The sequence below is a fragment of the Eufriesea mexicana genome, unplaced genomic scaffold (assembly GCF_001483705.2).
Source record: "Eufriesea mexicana isolate 0111107269 unplaced genomic scaffold, ASM148370v2 scaffold611, whole genome shotgun sequence".
Lineage (NCBI taxonomy): Eukaryota > Metazoa > Arthropoda > Insecta > Hymenoptera > Apidae > Eufriesea > Eufriesea mexicana.
The window spans coordinates 88,166-108,356 of record NW_016908771.1 but is presented as its reverse complement, the minus strand read 5'-3'; the positions used below and the strand labels follow the sequence as shown (position 1 = coordinate 108,356).

The window sequence follows — 20,191 nt, the reverse complement described above, 5'->3', positions numbered from 1 at the left end:
TTTTTTATACCTGAGAATGAGTGTGTTGAGCTTGTACATCTTGTTGTCTTGCCCATCTCCCAGACCGTCTCATATAAAATTCTTGCTGTGGGAATCCACCTCCAAAGAACATACTAAACAATTCTTCTGCTGTAATATCAGCTAAAAAGATTTATTTAATTAGTGCATCTTAATAAGCAATCATAAAAATGTATAATGCTATGTAATTGTTATAAAAAAATAAACATATTGTAATAATACTTTCAAATCCTCTTGTATAATTATGTGAATGATTTTGATGGGTTTGAGCACTTTGCATTCTTTCCTCCTCAGGGCCATACATATCATACTGCTTTCTTTTTTCCACATCAGTAAGTATAGCAACAGCATTTCCAATGGCTGTATACAATATAAATTGCAATACATTATACCTTGACATAATAAATTTATTATAAATACATTTTAATTAACATTTACCTTTAAAGGCTTCAGCAGCACCTGGAGCTTTATTTTTATCTGGATGTAATTGAAGGGCTAGTTTTTTATATGTTTTTTTAATCTCACTATCAGTTGCATCTTTGCTTACCCCCAAGATTTCATAATAATCTTTACATTTCTTGATTCTATAACCAAATGAGTTATACCCGTATTGATAACGATAAAAAATAGTACAATAATGAAAGATAATACAATAAAATATATAAATGCATAAATGTAATAGAATCAAAATAAATAACACATTTCATTGTTTCATTTAGACATTTCATTCAAATAATTTTAATACACTCCAAATTTGATGCAATGTAGGTACCTTTTAACATGTTCAAGCTGTTCCTTTGTATAATCACTACAAGCTTGAGTATATATGGATTCTTTAGGTGCAGCTTGACGTTTCCTAACTGTAGGTTCAGATTCAGACTTTTGATTTTGTTTTGACATCATTATAACTTTTGCTAATACATCTGTGAATATATACTAAATTACAAGATATTCTTTCTGCTTACTCATATTAATTTGTGTCTTAAAGGAAATTTAGGTACATCATTTAATGACAAACAGAAAACCAAATAAAAAAATTTGATTTTGCTATAATTATAGAAAGTACTAAATGGTTTCTATAATTAAAAAAAAAATTAAATAATAACATTAAAGTAATTTCTGAAAAATTAGTAACACTGCTGTATAACTTGATTTTAGAAATTGAAAATACGGTAGAGATTCGTGTAAAAATGACGATGACAACTTAATTATTGAATGTAAATTACATAAAAAAATAGGTAAAAATCAATTAACATTCTTTACACAGGCTGACGTGGATTTTTGTCAGCTTACCTTCTGCTTCTTTTGTTGGATAAAGTTTCTGTGCTTTACGAACAAATTTTTCCGCCTCCTCGTATTTCTTTTCCCGTAGATATAGTTCTGCGAGTTCCATACACCGTTCTGCCTCATCTTTATTACTATCCATGATCTTTCTTAGAAATTGAATTAAACTTTATCTTACCACAATGACAGAGCAGAATAATAAATAAATTTAATCATACACTAATTCTCCGCCATAGCAATTTAATAAGTTGCGTCATGAACACGTTACAACGTAGAGCATTCTACTACGTGTGAATGACGACAGGTATCATAGGCGCTACTTATGATATACTGATTATTACCTTTGTTTATAAATTTAAATAATTTAATTTTAATACCAAATAATTAAAAATCATATAATTGAAAATAATTTTGTTATAACATAAGGCGAATTATAAAAAAATAAATAAAAGTATATTCAGTAGTTTTTAAATTTTATTACTATCTTTCTAGGAATTAAATGAAATAATTATTTTGTATATAATGAAAGTTAATTATCGTATGATAAATAAATTCTTATTCACATATAAAAATAAAAGCTTGTTAAAAAAAATAAATATGATTGCATATGTCAGATAAAAATATTGCCGTGAAAATAGTATCGAATTCTAGAATGGATCTGTTTTCAAGTTAAGAATTGAAAATATTTGTATACTATAAACTAATGTTATACAGTGAAATACTAATAAAAAATTATTTGTGATATAGTTTCTAAATATTTATAATATATTCTAAATAAAGGCAAGTATAATATTTTCAATTTATTAAATAATATTTTGTTTACAATGCATTTAAAATGTAAGGTTATTTTTCAATATATATTGTATCCTTCTATGTTTAAATTTATGAATATTGATTAGTTTATTAAAGTAATACAATGTAATATATGTATAATGTAATATACACATTTTAATATTTTTATAGAAAATGCAAAGTATAAAACAATGTGTACAAAAATTGGTATCAAGCAAAATATTTAATCCAAATAATCCAAATTACTCATGTAATATACAAAGATCATATTATTATTTTAAAGATGAAGGTGAGAATAAGAAAGAGGGTTTTCTTAAGTATAATTCAGTTGTTTTTCCTCCACAAAAACCAGGTGAAGAAAAAAGACCAGGCGTAAGTTTTATTTTATATTATAAAAATGGTTATATGTTATTAATTAAAACAATTATTTTATATATTCTGTAATAATGATATTTTCTAGTATGTCTGTCATGTAAAAGAGAATATAAAATATAGTCCATTAAAACTGTGGTACATTGCATGTTTTGTGAGGGGTATGACTGCAGATGAAGCTGTTAAACAATTAAGTTTTTTAAAGAAAAAAGGTGCAGCTATAGTAAAAGAGGTTATTTTAGAAGCACAGTGTATGGCTGTAGAGGAGCATAATATTGAATTCAAGAGTAATCTATGGGTTGGTAAGTATATTGATTACAAAATATTTCAACAGTATCATAACATTTTTATTTTACCTTTTAGCTGAATCTTTTGCAACAAAAGGTACAGTAATAAAAGGAATACGACGTCATGCTAGGGGAAAACCTGGGCTAATACATTATAGATATTCTAATTACTTTGTGCGTTTAGAAGAAGGAAAACCACCTAAACATTATTATGAGCCTGGACCTAAAACTGGTGAAGAAATGTTGAAAGAATGGATGGACCAAATGCAGAGGCGTAAAATACATGGTTCATTGTAAAATATACATAAATATATATACAAATAAATAAATAATAATATATTACTATTTTGTTTTCTACATTACCCTCTGAACGAAATTTAGAATTGATTTTATTATTTTTAAAAACAATTTAATGTGTTAGAATTAGAATTTATTTAGAAATTAATTAATGCATAATGACATAAGTATAGCAACCAGATATACAATTTATTTTACAATTTCAATTTTGTTCTTCTCCAGTGACGTCGTTTTGCATTATACCTAAAAATATATATTACTATAATTAAAAAGTAATATTAGTACACACATGGTACAAATATTTTTACAAAAATTTTATATTTTTTGTAAACAATTATACAATCTTTAATCTTTTAATGATTTACGACGACAAAATATTTTGAATACAATATGAAAAATATGATTTACTACTTTAATAACTTTTACCTGATAGTATTGCCAGTACGCATTCTGACCCATTGAGGAATTGGCCTATTTTGCTTTAACTTTTTAGCAAGCTTTCGCTTGATAATAAATGTTTTGTGAGCCGACTGAAAGAAATTATAAAATTTGTATATATTTTAAGTTTAAATTTTTAATAATTATTTAAACATTATTAATAGGATGTTGAAAAGATTATTAGATATCACAATATAAGCCAAGACTTACCATCTTAATCGAACAACACGTGATTAAATGGTCGACAAGATTACAGAGTATTTTTGAACAGGATTCCCACCATACAAAATGTTACTATATATAAGTTACTATATGAAAAATAAATACTAACTATGAGACTTTCATATAAAGAAAATATATATACATATATTTTTTTTAATTTATTGCAATTATTGTATTGATGAAGAATTTCCATATTTAACATTAAATTATTTTAATAATATTATTTTTTTATTAATATTAAAATTTACGTGACATAATTCATCAAGGTTTATTTTTAAAATCATCAGTGGTTTAGCTCAATTTTTAAATTTAATACAAAAATTGACACAAAACTTTTATTTTCATGATATACTTATAAAAAATATTTATTAAAATACATCTGTATATACTTATTCTAATTTTAATAAGTGCGATATTAAATTCAACTCCCCTAAGTTAAATACTAAGTTAAATATTTAATAGTTATACCAAAACATTTATATTACGTCATAATTCGACAATTTTTTCTTTTTTTTAACGGTTACGTATTATTTACATGTATTATAAAGACAAGTATTTATTATTATATCTTAACTGCAGAACTTTGGACTTTATAGATACGAAGTTACACGTTTCGTTTTGTTAATTAAGAAACATAAGTTGAAAGTTATAGTTATAAAAAATGTTCGCTACTTGCTTCAGAACTCTTCGAATTGGAAACAAAGTAAGTATTAAGAGATTCACTTTTGTTTGACTTTTATTTGTTTTAATTATTAATCAATGGATTGATATCAATCAATTTTTGAATAAAAAGAAAAAAACAGTAATTTCTACCATCTTTTATATTTTGAAAATATTTTTTATTTTATAACGCATTTTCATTAAAATTACATAAAAGCAAGAAAGATATTCTAATAATATTGTACATTATTTAATTTTTTTTTTTAAAAAGAATGAAATATTTAATTAAATTGTCTATTATTTTAGTATGGCTTATTGGCACGCTATGAATCTACATTAGTTATTGCAGAACATAATAATGAATCATTATCACCTATCACTTGTAATACACTAAGTGCAGCAAAGAAAATTGGTGGTGACATAACAGTCTTAGTTGCTGGTACCAAATGTGATACAGTAGTACAAAGTATCAATAAAGTTAATGGTGTGACTAAAGTTTTGGTAGCAGACAATGATGCCTTTAAAGGATTTCTTCCAGAAACATTAACTCCTGCTATTCTTGCGATTCAGAATGAACATAAATTTACACATATTTTAACTGGTGCTACTGCTTTTGGTAAAGCATTATTACCAAGAGTAAGTATATATAGGTATAAAGCTTATTTTTGATTTATATATAATTTACATTTTTCAAGGTTGCAGCTAAATTAGATGTATCTCCAGTAAGTGATATTATTGATATTAAAGCAGCTGATACATTTGTCCGTACTATTTATGCAGGAAATGCAATTCAAACTTTAAAATGCAAAGACAACATAAAAGTAATTTCGGTTAGAGGCACTGCATTTGAAGCAGTATCTTTGGAAGGTGGTAATGCAAAATGTGAAGTAGTACCAGCTGGTGATTATAAATCACAATTAATATCATTTGTTAAACAAGATTTGACTAAATCTGATAGGCCGGAATTAACATCTGCAAAGATTGTTGTATCTGGAGGCAGAGGAATGAAGTCTGGTGACAATTTCAAATTATTATATAGTTTGGCAGATAAACTTAATGCTGCAGTTGGTGCATCTCGTGCTGCTGTTGATGCTGGTTTTGTGTCTAATGATTTACAAGTGGGACAGACTGGAAAAATTGTTGCTCCAGTAAATTTAATCACTAGTTACTATCATTATAATCATTAAAAGATTATGTTCTAATTCATACTTTCCAGGATTTATACATTGCTGTTGGTATCTCTGGAGCAATTCAGCATCTTGCTGGTATGAAAGACTCAAAAACAATTGTTGCAATTAATAAGGATCCAGAAGCACCAATCTTCCAAGTAGCTGATTATGGCTTGGTTGCTGATTTGTTTAAGGCTGTCCCTGAACTTACAGAAAAATTGTAAATCAATAAAATTATAAATTTTATAAATATTTCTATTGAAAACATTTATATATAATTATCTATACAGAAATATATGTACACTAAATATTTATAGAAAATATTAAATTTTTATATGATTTGAAATTTATAATTCAATTATTTATTCTAATTCTGCATTCATCTTTTCTATATAAAATAACTGTAATTTAAATTTTATTGTTTACAGTATGAAATATGATGTAATAAAATCTTTTAGTAAATTTTATATAATATATATTATTATGCGCATAAATCATATTTCGTGTACGAAAAAGTGAAATTTTTGCAGAATTTATAGACAAATATGTATTTAAAGCAATAATTTTGATAATGTTAATTTTCGACTTAAGCGCCACAGTGAATGTCTATCCATTTGTACTTTAGTTATATATGTAACATATGAAACCGCTGCCATCTTTGTCGTTTCTTGGCGTGGTGCATGGCCGGCTAGATTACCGATTTTTAAGTATATGATCATATTTATGTGTCTGTGTCTTTAGATGTGGAAATTCGATAATAAGTTTATCATGAGTATGGACAGTATCGAAAAATTGTACAAAAATTTTGGCATTTTGGCTGATGCCAAAGACAAATTGGCTGAGGTAATTTACAAATTTGGTTATAGGGAATAACCACGTTTACTTAATTTTAGCTTTCACAATTTCATTTATTTATAAGCATAACATGCATATTCTACTCTATTCCTCTATTTTTAAAATTTCAAATATTGTACAAACTTCAAATTAAACGACGCTTTTGCCATTGGAATGACTCACTACCGTACATAAATAATTAAACGGAGAAAGCGGTAAATATCATTGGACTTAAAAGTTTTGTTTGTACATTACAGCATGAGAAAGAATACTTAGAAATTTTAACAGCAGTGAAAGGATCACCTAAAGAAAAACGATTAGCATCACAATTCATTGCAAGGTTTTTTAAGTATTTTCCAAAATTAGCTGATCAAGCTATAGATGCTCATTTAGACCTCTGTGAAGATGAGGATATGGCTGTAAGTTCTATTGCTTATACTATTTGATATGAATATGACTGTTATAAATATACATACATATTATAAATAATACAATTATGAGAATTTATTTGCAGATAAGGAAACAGGCAATTAAAGACTTACCTGCATTATGTAAAGACAACAAAGAACATACAGCTAGAATTGCAGATATTTTAGCTCAGTTACTTCAAGCTCAAGATCCGTCAGAATTAGCTGTAGTTCATAACAGTGTTATGTCTCTTATGAAAAGTGATCCAAGAGGTATTAAATTATGACATAAATTATATGATATAATGAAGTGTTAACAATATGCAATATATTCTTTTCTCAAGGTACAATAAGTGGATTTTTCAGTCAAATTATTAATGGTGATGATGGAACACGTGAGCGTTGCATTAAGTTCCTAGCAACAAAACTAAAAGCAATAGGTCATGACATTATTACTAAAGAACCAGAGGATCTTTTAATTTCAGAATGCAAGAAAGTGTTACAAGTATGATGTTATATGATAACAATAATATTTAGAAATTACTATTTATGTGATTTTTATAATGCTTCCATTTCCATAGGATGTTACTGCTAGCGAGTTCCATAGTATTATGGAAGTTCTTGCATGGACTAGACTAGGCTCAACAGTTAGTGGACAGCAAGAATTGGTAGATATTACAGTTGAACAGGCAGAGCTATCTGAGCCGTTCAAGCATACTAATGTTGAACAATGGAATAGACTTGTACAATGTATTAAACATGCACTTCCATTTTTTAGTGTAAGTAAATTTCATATATATTTTTATGTTACACTATATTTATTAATGAAATGGTATATGGTATATATGAAATGGTGTTTATGAATAATCTATATTTATGTTTACAGTCTCAAATAGACTCATCACGATTTGTTTCTTACATTTGTATGCAAGTTCTACCACATTTTTCTTTAATTACTTTACCTGATGGAAGAGATGTACAGTTGGAATTATTAAAGCTTCTTGCTGAATTAGCAGTATTTTGTGGTATAATTGATAAACCAGAGGAAAAAGTACAACAACTTTATAATATTCTTATTGTAAGTAATACTATTATTTAAGGCAAAATATATGTATTTAATACAGGAAATATTAATAGTATTTTAATATTTATAGACATATATGCCACTACCTCCAGTCATAGAAATAACTGAGGTACCAAAATTACAATTTAGTCACGTTGAGTGTCTCATGTATGCTTTTCATAAATTATGCAAACAAACACCAGAATTTTTAACAAAGGATCCAGAACAACTCAAGGAATTTAGACTAAGATTACAGTATTTTGCACGTGGCATTCAAGGTTACATAAAAAAATTACGGGAGGCAATTAGTGGGAAATCAGAAGAGGAATTGAAGTCAGAGGAAAATCAGTTAAAAGTTGTTGCTTTGAAAACCACAAATAATATCAATACTTTAATCAAAGATCTGTTTCATTCACCACCAAGTTTTAAAAGTGTTATACATCTGTCATGGAAAACAACAGCTAATGATAAAAAGGTTTATATCAAATTAATATTAATATTTTCAGAAATGTGTCATATTGAATATCATATTGTATTTGTTATGTTATTTTAGAATGAAAAGCATTCATCTGCACAGAGGAGACATACGCCAATTACATTTGGAAATGATAGCAATTCGAATAAACGGAGTAAAGAGGATAAAAGTAAAAGAGAATTATATACTCCCCCTAGTGGAAAATACAGTTCAAACATATCATCAAATTATGGTAATTAGAGATGTATTTATTATCTCAAAAATGTTAATATAAAATAATATTAAGTTTACTTGTATATTTTGTTTTTCTTTTTTTTTGTTACAGGTCGAGGTAGATTTAGAGGAAATAGGTCAGGTGGTCGTGGTGGTTATAGACCAAGAGGTCGTGGAACGTGGAAAAAGAATTTCTACTAACTTTCTGATTGCTTAAATCGTTAAAAAGCATGTAATGGTAAAAGCTGCAATAATATAAAAGACTATACCAGGCCTGTAAAATGTACATATAAAGATGAAGAATGTAAAAGTGATTATTTACAGAAAGTGCTTTTTTAAGAGAAGTGACAAAGGAAATACAACATTTTTGTTCTATAAATCTTAGTGTAAAGAAAGTGTTCTTTTGTGAAAGCTTTAAGTATATATACAAGTTTCAAATATAAAATTGTAAGAATCAATTGTTTACTAAACACAGTGGTAATCATTATCGTTATGAAATATTGACATTTGAAGAAGAAAACATTAGTGTGAAATATTATGCTAATGGTGTTATAAGGACTTTTTTTTTTATATAAACGTTAAACAAATGGAAAATACAATTTGGAAAAACCTGAGTTTGGAACAAGTGAACAATTATGTGGGAAGAAGTGAGGAGAATGACATCATAGATTTCAAGATGTGTTTATCATAAAACTATTAATCAGGTACCTTAACAGGCAATATAACATAAATAATATGATGAAGAGAAAATGGTGTGGGGACACAGTACGTGATTCATTCAAAATAGTCGAAGAAACATCAGATGTCACAACAAAAAATTCCACCTATTTGATACAGAATATTTACAAATTCATACTGTATAATGACTGGTTTGTGCTATGATATGGACACTGGTGTTACACGTATTTGCAAAAGACAGACAATTTTTCTCTTCCACTACGATTTTGGATGTTAAAATAGTATCAAAATGTATACCCATATCTCCTAGTTCTTCCTATTCCTCTTCCTAGATCACATCTTATTTCTTTTGTCAACAGGGAGTAAAGACCAAAGTAACCAGAGGGACATCGGACGAAGTATCCAATTTTGGAAGAATGATGAAATCAAAGAAACTTTAAGACATTTCTTGTTTTTTATTCTTTTCATTATAAACTAATTGTATTTATAGATTTATATGTTTTCTACTTATTAGCACTATGTTTATATCGATAAAAAAGAAATTGTCATATCCTTTTCTCAAGCAGACAGATAATTAATGATCTCTAATTCATATAATTGACTTTAAGGACAAGAACAATATAATCAAAAAATCATAAAGATTAGTATAAAATTATCGCAAATTATTCGCTAGTTATTATAAATGAAAAACATGATTTTGTAAAGCAAAAAGTTTCTTTGATTACATACCAATGAAGATGTAATTTATTGCATACATTTCTTTTTACAGATGCTGCATCATGATTGTGGAGCAATGGATGACAAAGCACAGCAAAAATAATCGTTTTTTGATTACAGATTATAGGTCCATGAAGGAAGCTCATAAGGAAAAACTGATATAATTTCTTTTCAGGAGCTGAGATGCAATTGTATATTGTCTTTTATTTATATGTTGATGGTAGCTGTTTTGTAAGGTGAGTTTAAAAACATATTGTGTCCTTTTCCTATCCACCATTGAATAAAAATTGTGTAATACTAATAATAATAATTCATGAATATCTTATCATTTAATTTAATAAATACTATTGCATAATATATGTTGTATTCTTTATGCCCAATATTGAGTGCCGCTACACAGCTGATTAAAATTATTTATAAAAAACTTATAGTTATTAAACATCTATATTTGTTTTAATGAATATTTAATACAAATATTTCATAAGTTGTCAATTATATAATTATATAAAAATTTGCACATATGTATTAATATATTATAACATTTTGGAAATATTATTTCTGTTGATTATAATTTAAAAATATGTAAACATTACTTTAGCAAACTTATTGCAATATTATTAGAAAAATAAAAGGCTTGATTTAAACTGTATCATGTCTTTTTAATATAGTATAATGCTTATGTGAAACAAATAAATTGAATAAACTGTTTCCAGCCATTTAATAAATAAACTATACTTCTAGAACTATTATCTTTACAATGTATCTTACAGTTATAATTACAATGATTTTTACAGCATGTCATTGAAAAAGAAAATAGGTAAATATTTTATTATTCAGTACAGTCCATTTGTTGAGATCATATCATCTATTGTTTTGCACATAATACGATCACTTGGACTACATGGATCTGGAGTTTGCTGTTCAGAACCTAAATTATCAACTGATTCCATAGCATCCGTATTTACTGCTAAATTAGAATCCAGTTCCGATGTATCTGGTAACATTTGCAATGCATGTTGTAAAATTTCCTGGACCTATAAAAAATATTGTGACAGTATTAATTAAGCATTGCACCGCCAAATATATAAAATACTAAAACATGTAGATTGTACCCTTTCTAAATGTTTTTGGAACCTAAGTGCAGTTTCAATACGTTGTCTACGCTGTAATTCCATCATTACTCTTAGCGTTTCTCTGGCTTGATGTGGTCTAAACTCATTTAGCAGGTGGTGAATGTGAATAAATAACAAACTAAGATCTTCCACCTATAAGCAATAAGAAAAGAGAAAAAAAGCTATTTATATTTGTATTACATACCGAAACACCACATTAGATATTTACCTTTTCTGCTCGTCTTGGACTGTCAGGACACTGTACGAGCAAATCTATCAAATCCAAGAAGTTAACAAGCAATGAGTGATTCAATTTTTTTAACTCCCGTCGTCGATCGAAATGCTGAGGGTATAACCTTTTAATTCCTTGAGCTTCGAGAGGTCTAATAATTGTATCATCTGCATTAAATACATTTCCAAACATCGTATAAGTATCGTGTATTGGCGGTGGTGGTCGTGGAGCTCTGCCTCGGCGAACATTTTCGTCTGTATACAAATTAATATACTGAACAGGAGGTAAAGGAAGCGAACTGACTTGTATCGCCTCTGGTGCTGCCATTTTTGATGTCCAATATAGGTGCTCTTAAAAAAAAAAATTAAGAGCGGTCTCACTTAAAATAGAAGCTTTTTAAAAAATACACAATAGGTTAGGTTTAATTATAAGAAACACTGTTGTCAAACTGAACGAAACATCGAAGTTAGTGCGCAGGTCCGTAATTTCGCGCGTAGTCATCACTTTTTTTTACAATTTAGATTCTGCTTATTTAATATTTATAACAACAAAAAATAATAATTTATAGTAATATTATAAAAACAATGTTTGTAGATTGCAAAACTGAGTCACACAATTTAGATTCACACTTGATATATGAATACTATATATTAGGTTACATTAATGTGATTCCACAACGTTCTTAATATATTTATCTATCAATAGTTCTTTTTTAATAAACATAAGATTAGTTAGAATGTTTCTATACACCTTTCGCGCACTTTTCACCACGAATTAATGAGAGCTAAATATCGTGCAACTAAAACAAAACAACATGTAACGTAGCCTTCGAATCCGCCATCTTGTTTTTTTAAAATGAGTCAACAGGTATTCTCTGTTGGCCAGTTAATACGTTAATGCCAGTAGGACGTCGAACCCAGATTGGGGATTTTCGTTGTTTAACTAGCAAAACGAAAGGGTGGACCTGTAGATATTGTTTATTTTTTGTGTAGAAAATCATTCTTACGGTGCTGTGATATTTCGGATAAATGCTTTACTAACGTAGTGAGGTATTTCCTGCTATCTCGTGAATTTCCAACGTCTTCGTTTGACAGATTGTCGGTGTGTGTATGCGTTCGTTCCACGTGAATTCTTTGTTTGGGCACCGGTCATGTTTCTGACAAGTATTGAAATTGCGAGGTGGTAGTAGTACCCTAGTGCATGGTAAGTCGATTTTCTGTTATGAATTTCATGCGTATCAATGTTATTCCAACTTAACTTTCACATAGAAATATTCATATAGCCGAGTGTCAGGATAACCACAAACTATCGCGTTGTCGTTGATTCTACTGTTCTGTTATTTTTGATAATTTCGAAAGGTATGACTTTGTGATTATTCTCATTTATAATTAAACAGTTACGATGTGATACAGGTATTTCGAAAAATTCTAAACTATGACCAAAACAAAGAACAGAATTTGATTCAGAATTTGTGCATGGTTTATATACAGGGTGGCCCATATAACTGACACCGGTTCAACATCTAAAAAATTACGCGATAGATTTTAATTGTTTTGGTTTGAAATTTTATGGAGTTCAGAGTTTTTTTAATATGTGTTCGGATTATTTGTCATCGATTTTTCGTAGAAAACGAAACAAGGATTAACATAAAAAATACAAATGAAAATTCAAGTAATACGAAATATGTTCAAATTTATGTTATAAGTAATTTTTATCTGGAATATCTTATCTACAGATCATTGTTTCGAACGTTATAAGCGTTCGAAAATTGTCGTAAAACAGAGTGAGTGCGAAAGTACAAGATGGCCGAAATTTATGTGTTTATAAACTAAGTTATTAATAAATGTAATAATTAATTACTATACATCAAATAAATGTACAAACTGTGGTAAGTTTATATTTACAGAATTTACACGTAATCTTGTTATATATCTATGGTATTAAATCATATTATTTATATCTAATTTATTTTATTTCTTTTTTAGTTGCTATCGTCAATAATATTTCTTTGACATTTTATACTATAATTCCTACCATCGTAGAATCTTTACTCTATCCCGTGTCATAGAAAAATAGTAGCATTTTTATATGAAAAGAAAAAAAAGTGTCAGAAGTAGGAAAATGAATTTTTATTAATCGAGTTTCTTTCGGTTGTCAAAGAAAAGAGTTACTCGGTGGTTTTGTTCACTGTATCGCGACTCTCTTTCCTTTTTCATTTCCAAGAAGTGCGGAAAGCACGGGACGGGCGGAAATTCAAAGGACGTCGCGGTTTAGGCGGCCTCTTAAAATTTCAGAGACACGAGTTACAAAAGAAATTCAGTGGAAGTAGGCGGTCGGGTGCTCGAGTGCTTCGTGCCGTGCGTTCAGTCATGTTAGTACTTTGTCGAATCGTTGTAACCAGTTCTCAGCACCGTCTGACGTGTTTTAAAATATCTTTCGAAATCAAATACAAATAACCTACAAAAACTTTATTTTCCTATTAATTTAGTTTCTTCTTATAAATTTCTCTCAATGTTTCCAAAGTCAAAAAGGCGTGTCTTATACAATCGAGAAGTCGTTAACGTGATTCAAACGACGATTTTATCGCGAAGAAAATCTTCCTTCTCGTATAACCTCGTTAGTCGTTGAGTCAAATTCTAACCTATTCGAAGTCGTTTTAAAATAATTGTCCGAGGGATGCACAAATGAAAAAGGAGATTGCTATATCATTTAAGATTGGTATTAGTCTCGGGCAGCGAGATCGCGGCATGAGGTATTATATACTGCGAAACGTCTAATCTTTTCAGACGTTCTCGATCGGAACCTGGCACGACACGCAACGCACGCGAATCTCATTTCTGCGCGAGTGCGCGCGCAATCGACGGTCGCGTGTGCGTTACATCCGTTCTCGCTTCGAATTGACGATAGCGCGCGCTAGCCACTGTTTACGCTATTTATTTAGACTGCTTCGCAGTTTTACGTCAAACACATTTTGTGTTTCCTCTGTGAACGTGCAGTGGAAACTGACCAGGACCGTCGATATAAGCGAGGTACAAATAGCGTTCCGTATATTTTCATTTGTAAATGGATACGTTTTGAAAAAGTAGTCGGGGTGAAACAACGACGTACACAAAGCGGATTTTTTTTATTGCGAGATCAAATGGTACGAATAAATTTAATGGCGTCGATTTGCTATCGCTATTTTAGGCGTTGGTGGGAAAAAGAAAAAAAATAATTTCGATAGAAATAAAAGTGCGAAAAAATAATATGAAGCTGGGAAAGAGGAGGTTCATTTATTTTGTAGATCGAAATGGATCGTACTGTGAGTCTATTTGCTTAAGATGATTGAAACGGTGGAAAGTTGTTGGTGGTTCTCGAGTTCTGTTGCTGCCACGAAAATGGTCTAGGCTTGTCTCGTGAGAACGTGGACGAAGGTTTCAGTCTGACTCTCTGGCTCTCTATTTTGAATGGAAATTCTTCGCGGTCGAGTCACGCTGGCTTTAATGGAGGTTCAGAATCCCTAAAACCTTTATATTTGGCTCACCGGATTTTAAACATTCTTTTTCGTTTTACGTACTTTTTTTTTCCTCCTTGTTTTCATATTTTCAAATATCTCTCGCCGTTTTATCTACGATAAACATAGAATCCGAAATGCACAATCGTGCATGCCATTTTGTTTTTATTCTTTATTCGACATTGATGCGTAAATATTATAATTGGCAGCTTTTTTTTATCTTAAATTGCGATCTAAAAACTAATAATTGTTACAGACCAATTGGTCGATGTCAGTAATGTGTAGTGTGGATGCTGTTTAATTTTTGAAAAAATATTTTGGTCATATTCTTTATTGGTAATTGTCCATATCCAGAGACTGAAAGAAATTAAAATAATAAATATTATCTTTCAATATATATTTTTACAAAATCGATGTTATAGAAAAGGACTTAATTAAATATCTATCAATTAAAAATTGTACGATTTTTACATACAACTTCTTTTCTGCAATCAATCATTTTTAAGATATAGAGAAAAATACATCTTTCACTCCCAATTTTAATAGTTATTTGCATTTGCTAGATAATTATAGACAATTACCTCTAAAGAACTAAGAGCCAAAAATTTTTTGGAATGCTCTATCCTCCGTAAATTTTATTAAAATTTGTTGCTAATATTTGTCAAAATTTCACTCGGAGAGGATGTGGTGCTCGACTAATTAGAATGAAATTTAGAAAATAAAGTTACACGGTTTGTGATTTCCAAGTTGCGTGTCGTTCTAGAGGATTGACGTTGAGTTAGCAAAGTGACGCGCGATAAAATTCCCGCAGACAAGAGATTAATCGATGTTTATCCCAAAAGTAGCCAGACTGCTCGTTTGAAATTCGAACTATCCGGATAATTGAGAGTTCATCGCGGGACTCGCGTAATTGGCCTTCGAGTAAGTTAACTGCGAGGAACTTGGAGTTCTCGAGGACCTCTGCGCGTTTGCTAGCTTGTTTGATAGAAACGAAGAATTAAGCGTTCCTATCAGACGAAGTAGCGCGTAAATGTCTCTAACGATGCACTTACTTGCTGCGAATCTGCACCATTTTGTCTCGTAACATCGAATTTCGAGTGCACCAAGATTCTAATACACGAATTTTCTTCGTCTATTAATTTTAATTTCATTTTCTGCAGCATTCGTTAAGCAGTTCTAGTCAAAGACTCTGTTACTTAAATTGTTACTCTATTTAGATGCACAGAGAGGCTAGTAGTTGTAGTAGTTAATCTCACGATTATTCTCAACGATTAATTTCCAAATTATAAGCTGATAAGAAAATTGCTGTATTCTTATGTGTTTATTGTAAAATTGAAACGAATATATGATCATAAGAAATTGATAGGAACTACTGCACCAGTGTGCATTACCAAAGCGTTAATTTGTCATCCACATACTTCGTTTACCATATCGGCTGAAACTGACACCTGTTTTTCTGTCCTAGGGTGGCCCTCCATCGGGCATGGCGGGGAAAGATGGGAAGGTGGAGCCAAAAAGCGGGGACGTGGTGCGGCAGGGGTTCATGGTGAAGCGTTCGCAGAACAAGAAACGCTTCACCCCCGTCAACTACAAGCAACGCTGGTTCGTCCTGACGAGGCGCTACCTCGTCTACTATGACGGCGATGGAGAGGTATGTACCCTAGCTTTTTTTCCAATTTCGACCGCCACATTTTACCCTCTCTTACCTTGCCGTGTATTTTTTCCCATTACCGCCCCATTAACGGTTCCTCTCATTGCCCAGAAAAAAGCTCTGATCCATTAGTGGTCCAGAAGAAGGTCCCTTCTTGTAAATAAACCGATAATCGAAGCTGGCAGCTGTGGGGCCGACGAAATGTTTCTCCGTGTAAGCACAGTCTGTAAGTTGTACCCGGCTCCATGAGTCAAGTAGAAATTCCTCGAAAGCAAACGTTCGAAGAAAATTAGAAAGTCACCCTCTTTCCGCCGCTTCATCCCTGTAGTGTCAATTAGACGACTTGCAAGGCGATTTGCACTTGGAACGATGGCCGCCATTGTTGCCGCCCGCACTGGCGCCCTCTTCGGCCAAACGGATAGGAGTTCGCCGAGGAATAGGGAACCAAGCTCAGACCTTCCATTCGACGAAGTTGGTAGCAAGCTTTTCGAGACTGACTCACCAGGTTCGAATAATTTGCCTTTCAATTCGATTCGCCTAACCGTGTTTGCAGCCTCGCCTTTTCGATGGCCTGGTTTTCGTCGCTGGCGATCGCCGACGTGAATTGTCTTCGTTGAAACCAGGTCGACGTGTCTTTTCACAGATGAAAGAGGGAAAAGGAAGGAATGGAGGAAGGAAATAAAAGTCGTATCGATGCAATCGTAGTCGAAGCAACGTGCTCGGCTCCACGATTCCTGATTCGATAATTGCCGTGAGATCGACACGGATATACCGATCTTTGGTGGTCCTCGTTGAATTTTCCTGTGATCCGACGACGATTCAGAAAGGAGAGCAGTGATAAGGTGTTTAAGGGTCGCTGAGAACGCGGAAACGATGGATTAAAGCTTCAGGCTGGCACAGAATGGCTCTGTAGGGCGGTGGAAGACACGAGGTGATGGGCAAAGGTCTTCAAGTCCTTTAAGTGCTCCTACAAATTTGAAGAAAGGCGGCCACAATTTGTTTTTTTTTTTTTTGATAAATTGGTTAGGTATATTAGCTAGTGCATTTGTTGATGAACGAATCAATGATTTGCGAATTTTTGTATAACATATTCTCTATCTTCTGAGATACATAGATTAAAATTGAAAATTTTTAATTCCAATGTATTTTCTTCAGAAGATACAGAAGATACTAGATGCCTAGAATCTAATATATCAAGAATGTATTCTTAAGATAAAGAAAAATTCACAAATTATTAATTCGTTCCCTAACTTTTGTCAGTAGATGTATCATTGGTACATTAGCTATTAGTGTGTTAGGGGTAAACGCATCAAATTATCTAGCGCTGTGATTCCAAGATAAAACAAGAACGAAGCATTAGTTATTATTGCAAATGAAAAAGCTCTGCTTAAAATTGACATTTTCCAAATCGTACCTCTGTGACAGTCACAGGCAACGTGCGTGTGTCAGGCCAATCCATAAGTGTCATATGCTGGACATTCCATACTCGAGCTACCAAACCAGTTAAAATGACTGGTTTCTGCGACAGATATATATTCTCTTCTAACCGCTGAAAAATTGCAGCTGACTTTGCCTAAATTAATTCTAGCTTTCAATTACAAACGTAATTAATTTAGCTTCGTCGTGCCACTTCAAGTATAATATTTATCCTTACCATTTATACGTAACACGGTACATTTAGCAACATATCTTAGGTTGGTAGTTCCAATGTCAAGCTATTAAATCGGAGAAAGCTGAATGTGTCTCAAACTAGATGGCACTGCGCTCTGTTAGGGGCGTACAATCTTAGCGTTTTGGGTTCAGCTCAGTACCTCTTCGTTTCCTCTCTAGGGTTTTTCTCGATGGTTTTTCCCTAGATCTGTCCCACGCTTTTCGTCCCATCGAGCCCCCTTTTCGATCCTTTTTCGCAAGCCCCTTTCAACTCGGAGTGATAAGCGCTCTTTGACAGTTCGATGCGACTCTGAAGGCAGGAAGCTGAAAGAAAATGAGAACTAATCGGATGAGGAAGAGTCGCAAGGGTGAAAAGGGCTAGGAAATATTATTAAGAGGCAGATGAAATGATCCGATGAGAATGTTTGACCGTAGGAACGCTGCGAGTCGAATCGATTCGACTGTTCCTTTGTCTGCTGTCTCGCCTGCTCGTACCAGCGGCCGTTTGGCAGAGTGCAAAGTTCACGTGGCATGGAACGCACTAAGAGGCCATCGAAATCGATAATTAACCATCGAGGTACATCATCAGTTGCGCGGGATTACAATTCACGCGAGAATTGATAGCGGCTGGGAATCAGCAGCGTTCAATCGCGACTTCCATTTCAATATTATCGCGTTTTCAATCGAACGACCACCATAATTGTAGCTCAAACGCATGAAATATCTGTCACTCGCATAGGCTGGATTTTTTTCCAACTTTTCGACCGACAATTTCTCGCTGTTACCATTTCTCATTCCTTCTAGGGTAGTTTATTTTATCTATCTCGAAGTTAGGTCCTAATAGTCACCGAATTAAAGACAGACACGAGGTATAGAGACGAGGTCAGAGAGGCTTGACGGCTGTAAACGGGGAAAAATGATATGGGAGGCTGTGAATTCGAGAGAGGTACATTTGATGACCAGTACGCGTGTACCTAACTCATAATTGACCTACGAATTTCATTATACATTGTTGCTGTAACCGTTCGCACGCGATATTAAATACCACAGTTTCTATCAAGATTCAATTACTGTCGGCTCGTTTTGTAATTTCGATTTTGAATTACGTTGCTCTCTATCGAATACGCGAGATGGCGTGGTGCCCGAAATGACGAGTAATTTACCATCATCGCTTGTTACGTTTCACAAATAATTAGCCTCGAATTCTGTCGTAGCGAATCGGTTTCCTTATTTTTGATTTGCCTCTAACTCCGACTTCACTTCTTTCTTCAGTTTACCATCACTGCGTGTTTTCAGGGTATCTATACTCTATTCCGTATGACGAAATTTAATCTGTATTATTCGTTATTAAAAACGAGAGAGAAGGGAGCAAATACGAGGAATATTTCTTGTTCGTGATTCGAGCCGAGTAAAATAAAAATGTCCCCTATTCACGAGTAACAGAGCTTTCACGAGGATACGGAGTTTCTTCATAACGTCTCGTTTTCGTTCCCTCCGCTTTATCCCTATTGGGAAGATAAGGGATGAATGGCTGGCGCTCGGTCCGATATCCCGGAAGAATTTTGAAAAGGAACGGATATGGGGAATGTAGATGACGGGAATAATAATACCGACTTGGTCAGCCACGCCTGGAATCAGGGCCAATTGCTCAATACACATTATCTCGCGCTCGACAACCATCCTCCATCAAGGGATACGCTCATAGCATTATCCCTCGGCTGGCTGATAAAAAACCGCCTATTATTCCCCATGTTTCCCCTAGATACCGTGGATACTCTGCCATGGCGATCAGCGAAAGTGGACGGCTTGGAGAAGCGGCAGAGGCTTCCTCTTAAACATGTCGAGCGATTTTTAATGTCATGGCGCGATTAATTACGCGAAAGTAGCTCTAAAAATATACTCACAGCCGAGTGGATCCTCTTTCATTCGCGCGTGATCGTTTCATCCAAGGATTTTTCCTTTTGCCCCCTCGTCTTCTTTTTTCCTGTCCACCGTTTCCTTTTATGTATCGGCAATATAAATAAAAACGCCGCGACGGAAAAAAGCGGCGTATCAGGTCTTTTTTATCACTTTTATACTCGTTTTCTTCCTTTTTTCTCGCTTTCCTTTTTCACCCCCCCTCCCCCC

The 20,191-nt window shown here is 32.3% G+C and overlaps 7 protein-coding genes across 8 annotated transcripts in view; 4 read left to right on the top strand and 3 right to left on the bottom strand.

The window, feature by feature from the left end:
* Nucleotides 1-1,581, bottom strand: part of LOC108546157 (dnaJ homolog subfamily B member 12) — a 2,825-nt gene extending 1,244 nt beyond the window's left edge. Inside the window, exons 1-5 of the mRNA XM_017898097.1 lie at nt 1,312-1,581; nt 791-941; nt 457-602; nt 241-378; nt 11-141 (exon numbers count right to left, since the gene is read on the bottom strand). Coding sequence (XP_017753586.1) covers nt 11-141; nt 241-378; nt 457-602; nt 791-941; nt 1,312-1,444 — 699 coding nt within the window. The 5' untranslated portion in view covers nt 1,445-1,581. The remainder of the gene's footprint in view (nt 1-10; nt 142-240; nt 379-456; nt 603-790; nt 942-1,311) is intronic.
* Nucleotides 1,582-2,268: 687 nt separating this feature from the next.
* mRpL22 (mitochondrial ribosomal protein L22) lies at nt 2,269-3,057 on the top strand. The gene is made up of 3 exons (XM_017898107.1): nt 2,269-2,466; nt 2,555-2,768; nt 2,830-3,057. Exons 1-3 carry the CDS (start codon nt 2,269-2,271, stop codon nt 3,048-3,050), a joined length of 633 nt encoding a protein of 210 aa, XP_017753596.1. The 3' UTR covers nt 3,051-3,057.
* A 118-nt stretch (nt 3,058-3,175) lies between these two features.
* RpL39 (ribosomal protein L39) lies at nt 3,176-3,762 on the bottom strand. Its single transcript, XM_017898090.1, has 3 exons — nt 3,699-3,762; nt 3,477-3,580; nt 3,176-3,293 (listed from the first exon to the last, which is right to left on the bottom strand). Exons 1-3 carry the CDS (start codon nt 3,699-3,701, stop codon nt 3,245-3,247), a joined length of 156 nt encoding a protein of 51 aa, XP_017753579.1. The 5' UTR covers nt 3,702-3,762; the 3' UTR covers nt 3,176-3,244.
* A 532-nt stretch (nt 3,763-4,294) lies between these two features.
* On the top strand, nt 4,295-5,763 carry wal (electron transfer flavoprotein subunit alpha wal). The gene is made up of 4 exons (XM_017898089.1): nt 4,295-4,413; nt 4,677-5,006; nt 5,066-5,518; nt 5,587-5,763. Exons 1-4 carry the CDS (start codon nt 4,372-4,374, stop codon nt 5,761-5,763), a joined length of 1,002 nt encoding a protein of 333 aa, XP_017753578.1. The 5' UTR covers nt 4,295-4,371.
* Nucleotides 5,764-6,144: 381 nt separating this feature from the next.
* cass (apoptosis inhibitor cassowary) lies at nt 6,145-8,800 on the top strand. The gene is made up of 9 exons (XM_017898087.1): nt 6,145-6,382; nt 6,631-6,792; nt 6,888-7,053; nt 7,125-7,285; nt 7,362-7,559; nt 7,667-7,858; nt 7,935-8,318; nt 8,397-8,550; nt 8,644-8,800. The coding sequence occupies exons 1-9, from the start codon at nt 6,281-6,283 to the stop codon at nt 8,730-8,732; spliced, it is 1,608 nt and encodes a 535-aa protein (XP_017753576.1). The 5' UTR covers nt 6,145-6,280; the 3' UTR covers nt 8,733-8,800.
* Nucleotides 8,801-10,759: 1,959 nt separating this feature from the next.
* On the bottom strand, nt 10,760-12,100 carry MED7 (mediator complex subunit 7). 2 transcript variants are annotated; one of them, XM_017898105.1, is made up of 4 exons: nt 12,021-12,100; nt 11,268-11,620; nt 11,039-11,191; nt 10,760-10,960 (listed from the first exon to the last, which is right to left on the bottom strand). In XM_017898105.1, exons 2-4 carry the CDS (start codon nt 11,595-11,597, stop codon nt 10,760-10,762), a joined length of 684 nt encoding a protein of 227 aa, XP_017753594.1. In that variant the 5' UTR covers nt 11,598-11,620; nt 12,021-12,100. The 2 variants fall into 2 exon arrangements, with proteins under 2 accessions (XP_017753594.1, XP_017753593.1); XM_017898104.1 differs by lacking the exon at nt 12,021-12,100 and having other exon boundaries at nt 11,268-11,822.
* Nucleotides 12,101-12,408: 308 nt separating this feature from the next.
* Nucleotides 12,409-20,191, top strand: part of LOC108546138 (tyrosine-protein kinase Btk29A) — a gene marked incomplete at its 3' end in the record, with an annotated part of 43,515 nt that continues 35,732 nt past the window's right edge. Inside the window, exons 1-2 of the mRNA XM_017898079.1 lie at nt 12,409-12,473; nt 16,229-16,414. Of these exons, the coding sequence (XP_017753568.1) occupies nt 12,471-12,473; nt 16,229-16,414 (189 nt within the window). The remainder of the gene's footprint in view (nt 12,474-16,228; nt 16,415-20,191) is intronic.

Excerpts from the sequence above, each read along its gene's own strand:
- cass (XM_017898087.1), top strand. The coding sequence starts at position 6,281 with ATGTGGAAATTCGATAATAAGTTTATCATGAGTATGGACAGTATCGAA. Across the intron at positions 8,319-8,396 it reads CAACAGCTAATGATAAAAAG|AATGAAAAGCATTCATCTGC; the intron begins GTTTATATCAAA and ends ATGTTATTTTAG. Across the intron at positions 8,551-8,643 it reads AAACATATCATCAAATTATG|GTCGAGGTAGATTTAGAGGA; the intron begins GTAATTAGAGAT and ends TTTTTGTTACAG.
- MED7 (XM_017898105.1), bottom strand. The coding sequence starts at position 11,597 with ATGGCAGCACCAGAGGCGATACAAGTCAGTTCGCTTCCTTTACCTCCT. Across the intron at positions 11,192-11,267 it reads GTCCAAGACGAGCAGAAAAG|GTGGAAGATCTTAGTTTGTT; the intron begins GTAAATATCTAA and ends TATTGCTTATAG. Across the intron at positions 10,961-11,038 it reads TCCAAAAACATTTAGAAAGG|GTCCAGGAAATTTTACAACA; the intron begins GTACAATCTACA and ends TATTTTTTATAG.
- wal (XM_017898089.1), top strand. The coding sequence starts at position 4,372 with ATGTTCGCTACTTGCTTCAGAACTCTTCGAATTGGAAACAAA. Across the intron at positions 4,414-4,676 it reads CTCTTCGAATTGGAAACAAA|TATGGCTTATTGGCACGCTA; the intron begins GTAAGTATTAAG and ends CTATTATTTTAG. Across the intron at positions 5,007-5,065 it reads GTAAAGCATTATTACCAAGA|GTTGCAGCTAAATTAGATGT; the intron begins GTAAGTATATAT and ends ACATTTTTCAAG.
- mRpL22 (XM_017898107.1), top strand. The coding sequence starts at position 2,269 with ATGCAAAGTATAAAACAATGTGTACAAAAATTGGTATCAAGCAAAATA. Across the intron at positions 2,467-2,554 it reads GTGAAGAAAAAAGACCAGGC|TATGTCTGTCATGTAAAAGA; the intron begins GTAAGTTTTATT and ends GATATTTTCTAG. Across the intron at positions 2,769-2,829 it reads CAAGAGTAATCTATGGGTTG|CTGAATCTTTTGCAACAAAA; the intron begins GTAAGTATATTG and ends TTTACCTTTTAG.
- RpL39 (XM_017898090.1), bottom strand. Across the intron at positions 3,294-3,476 it reads CGTACTGGCAATACTATCAG|GTATAATGCAAAACGACGTC; the intron begins GTAAAAGTTATT and ends ATATATTTTTAG.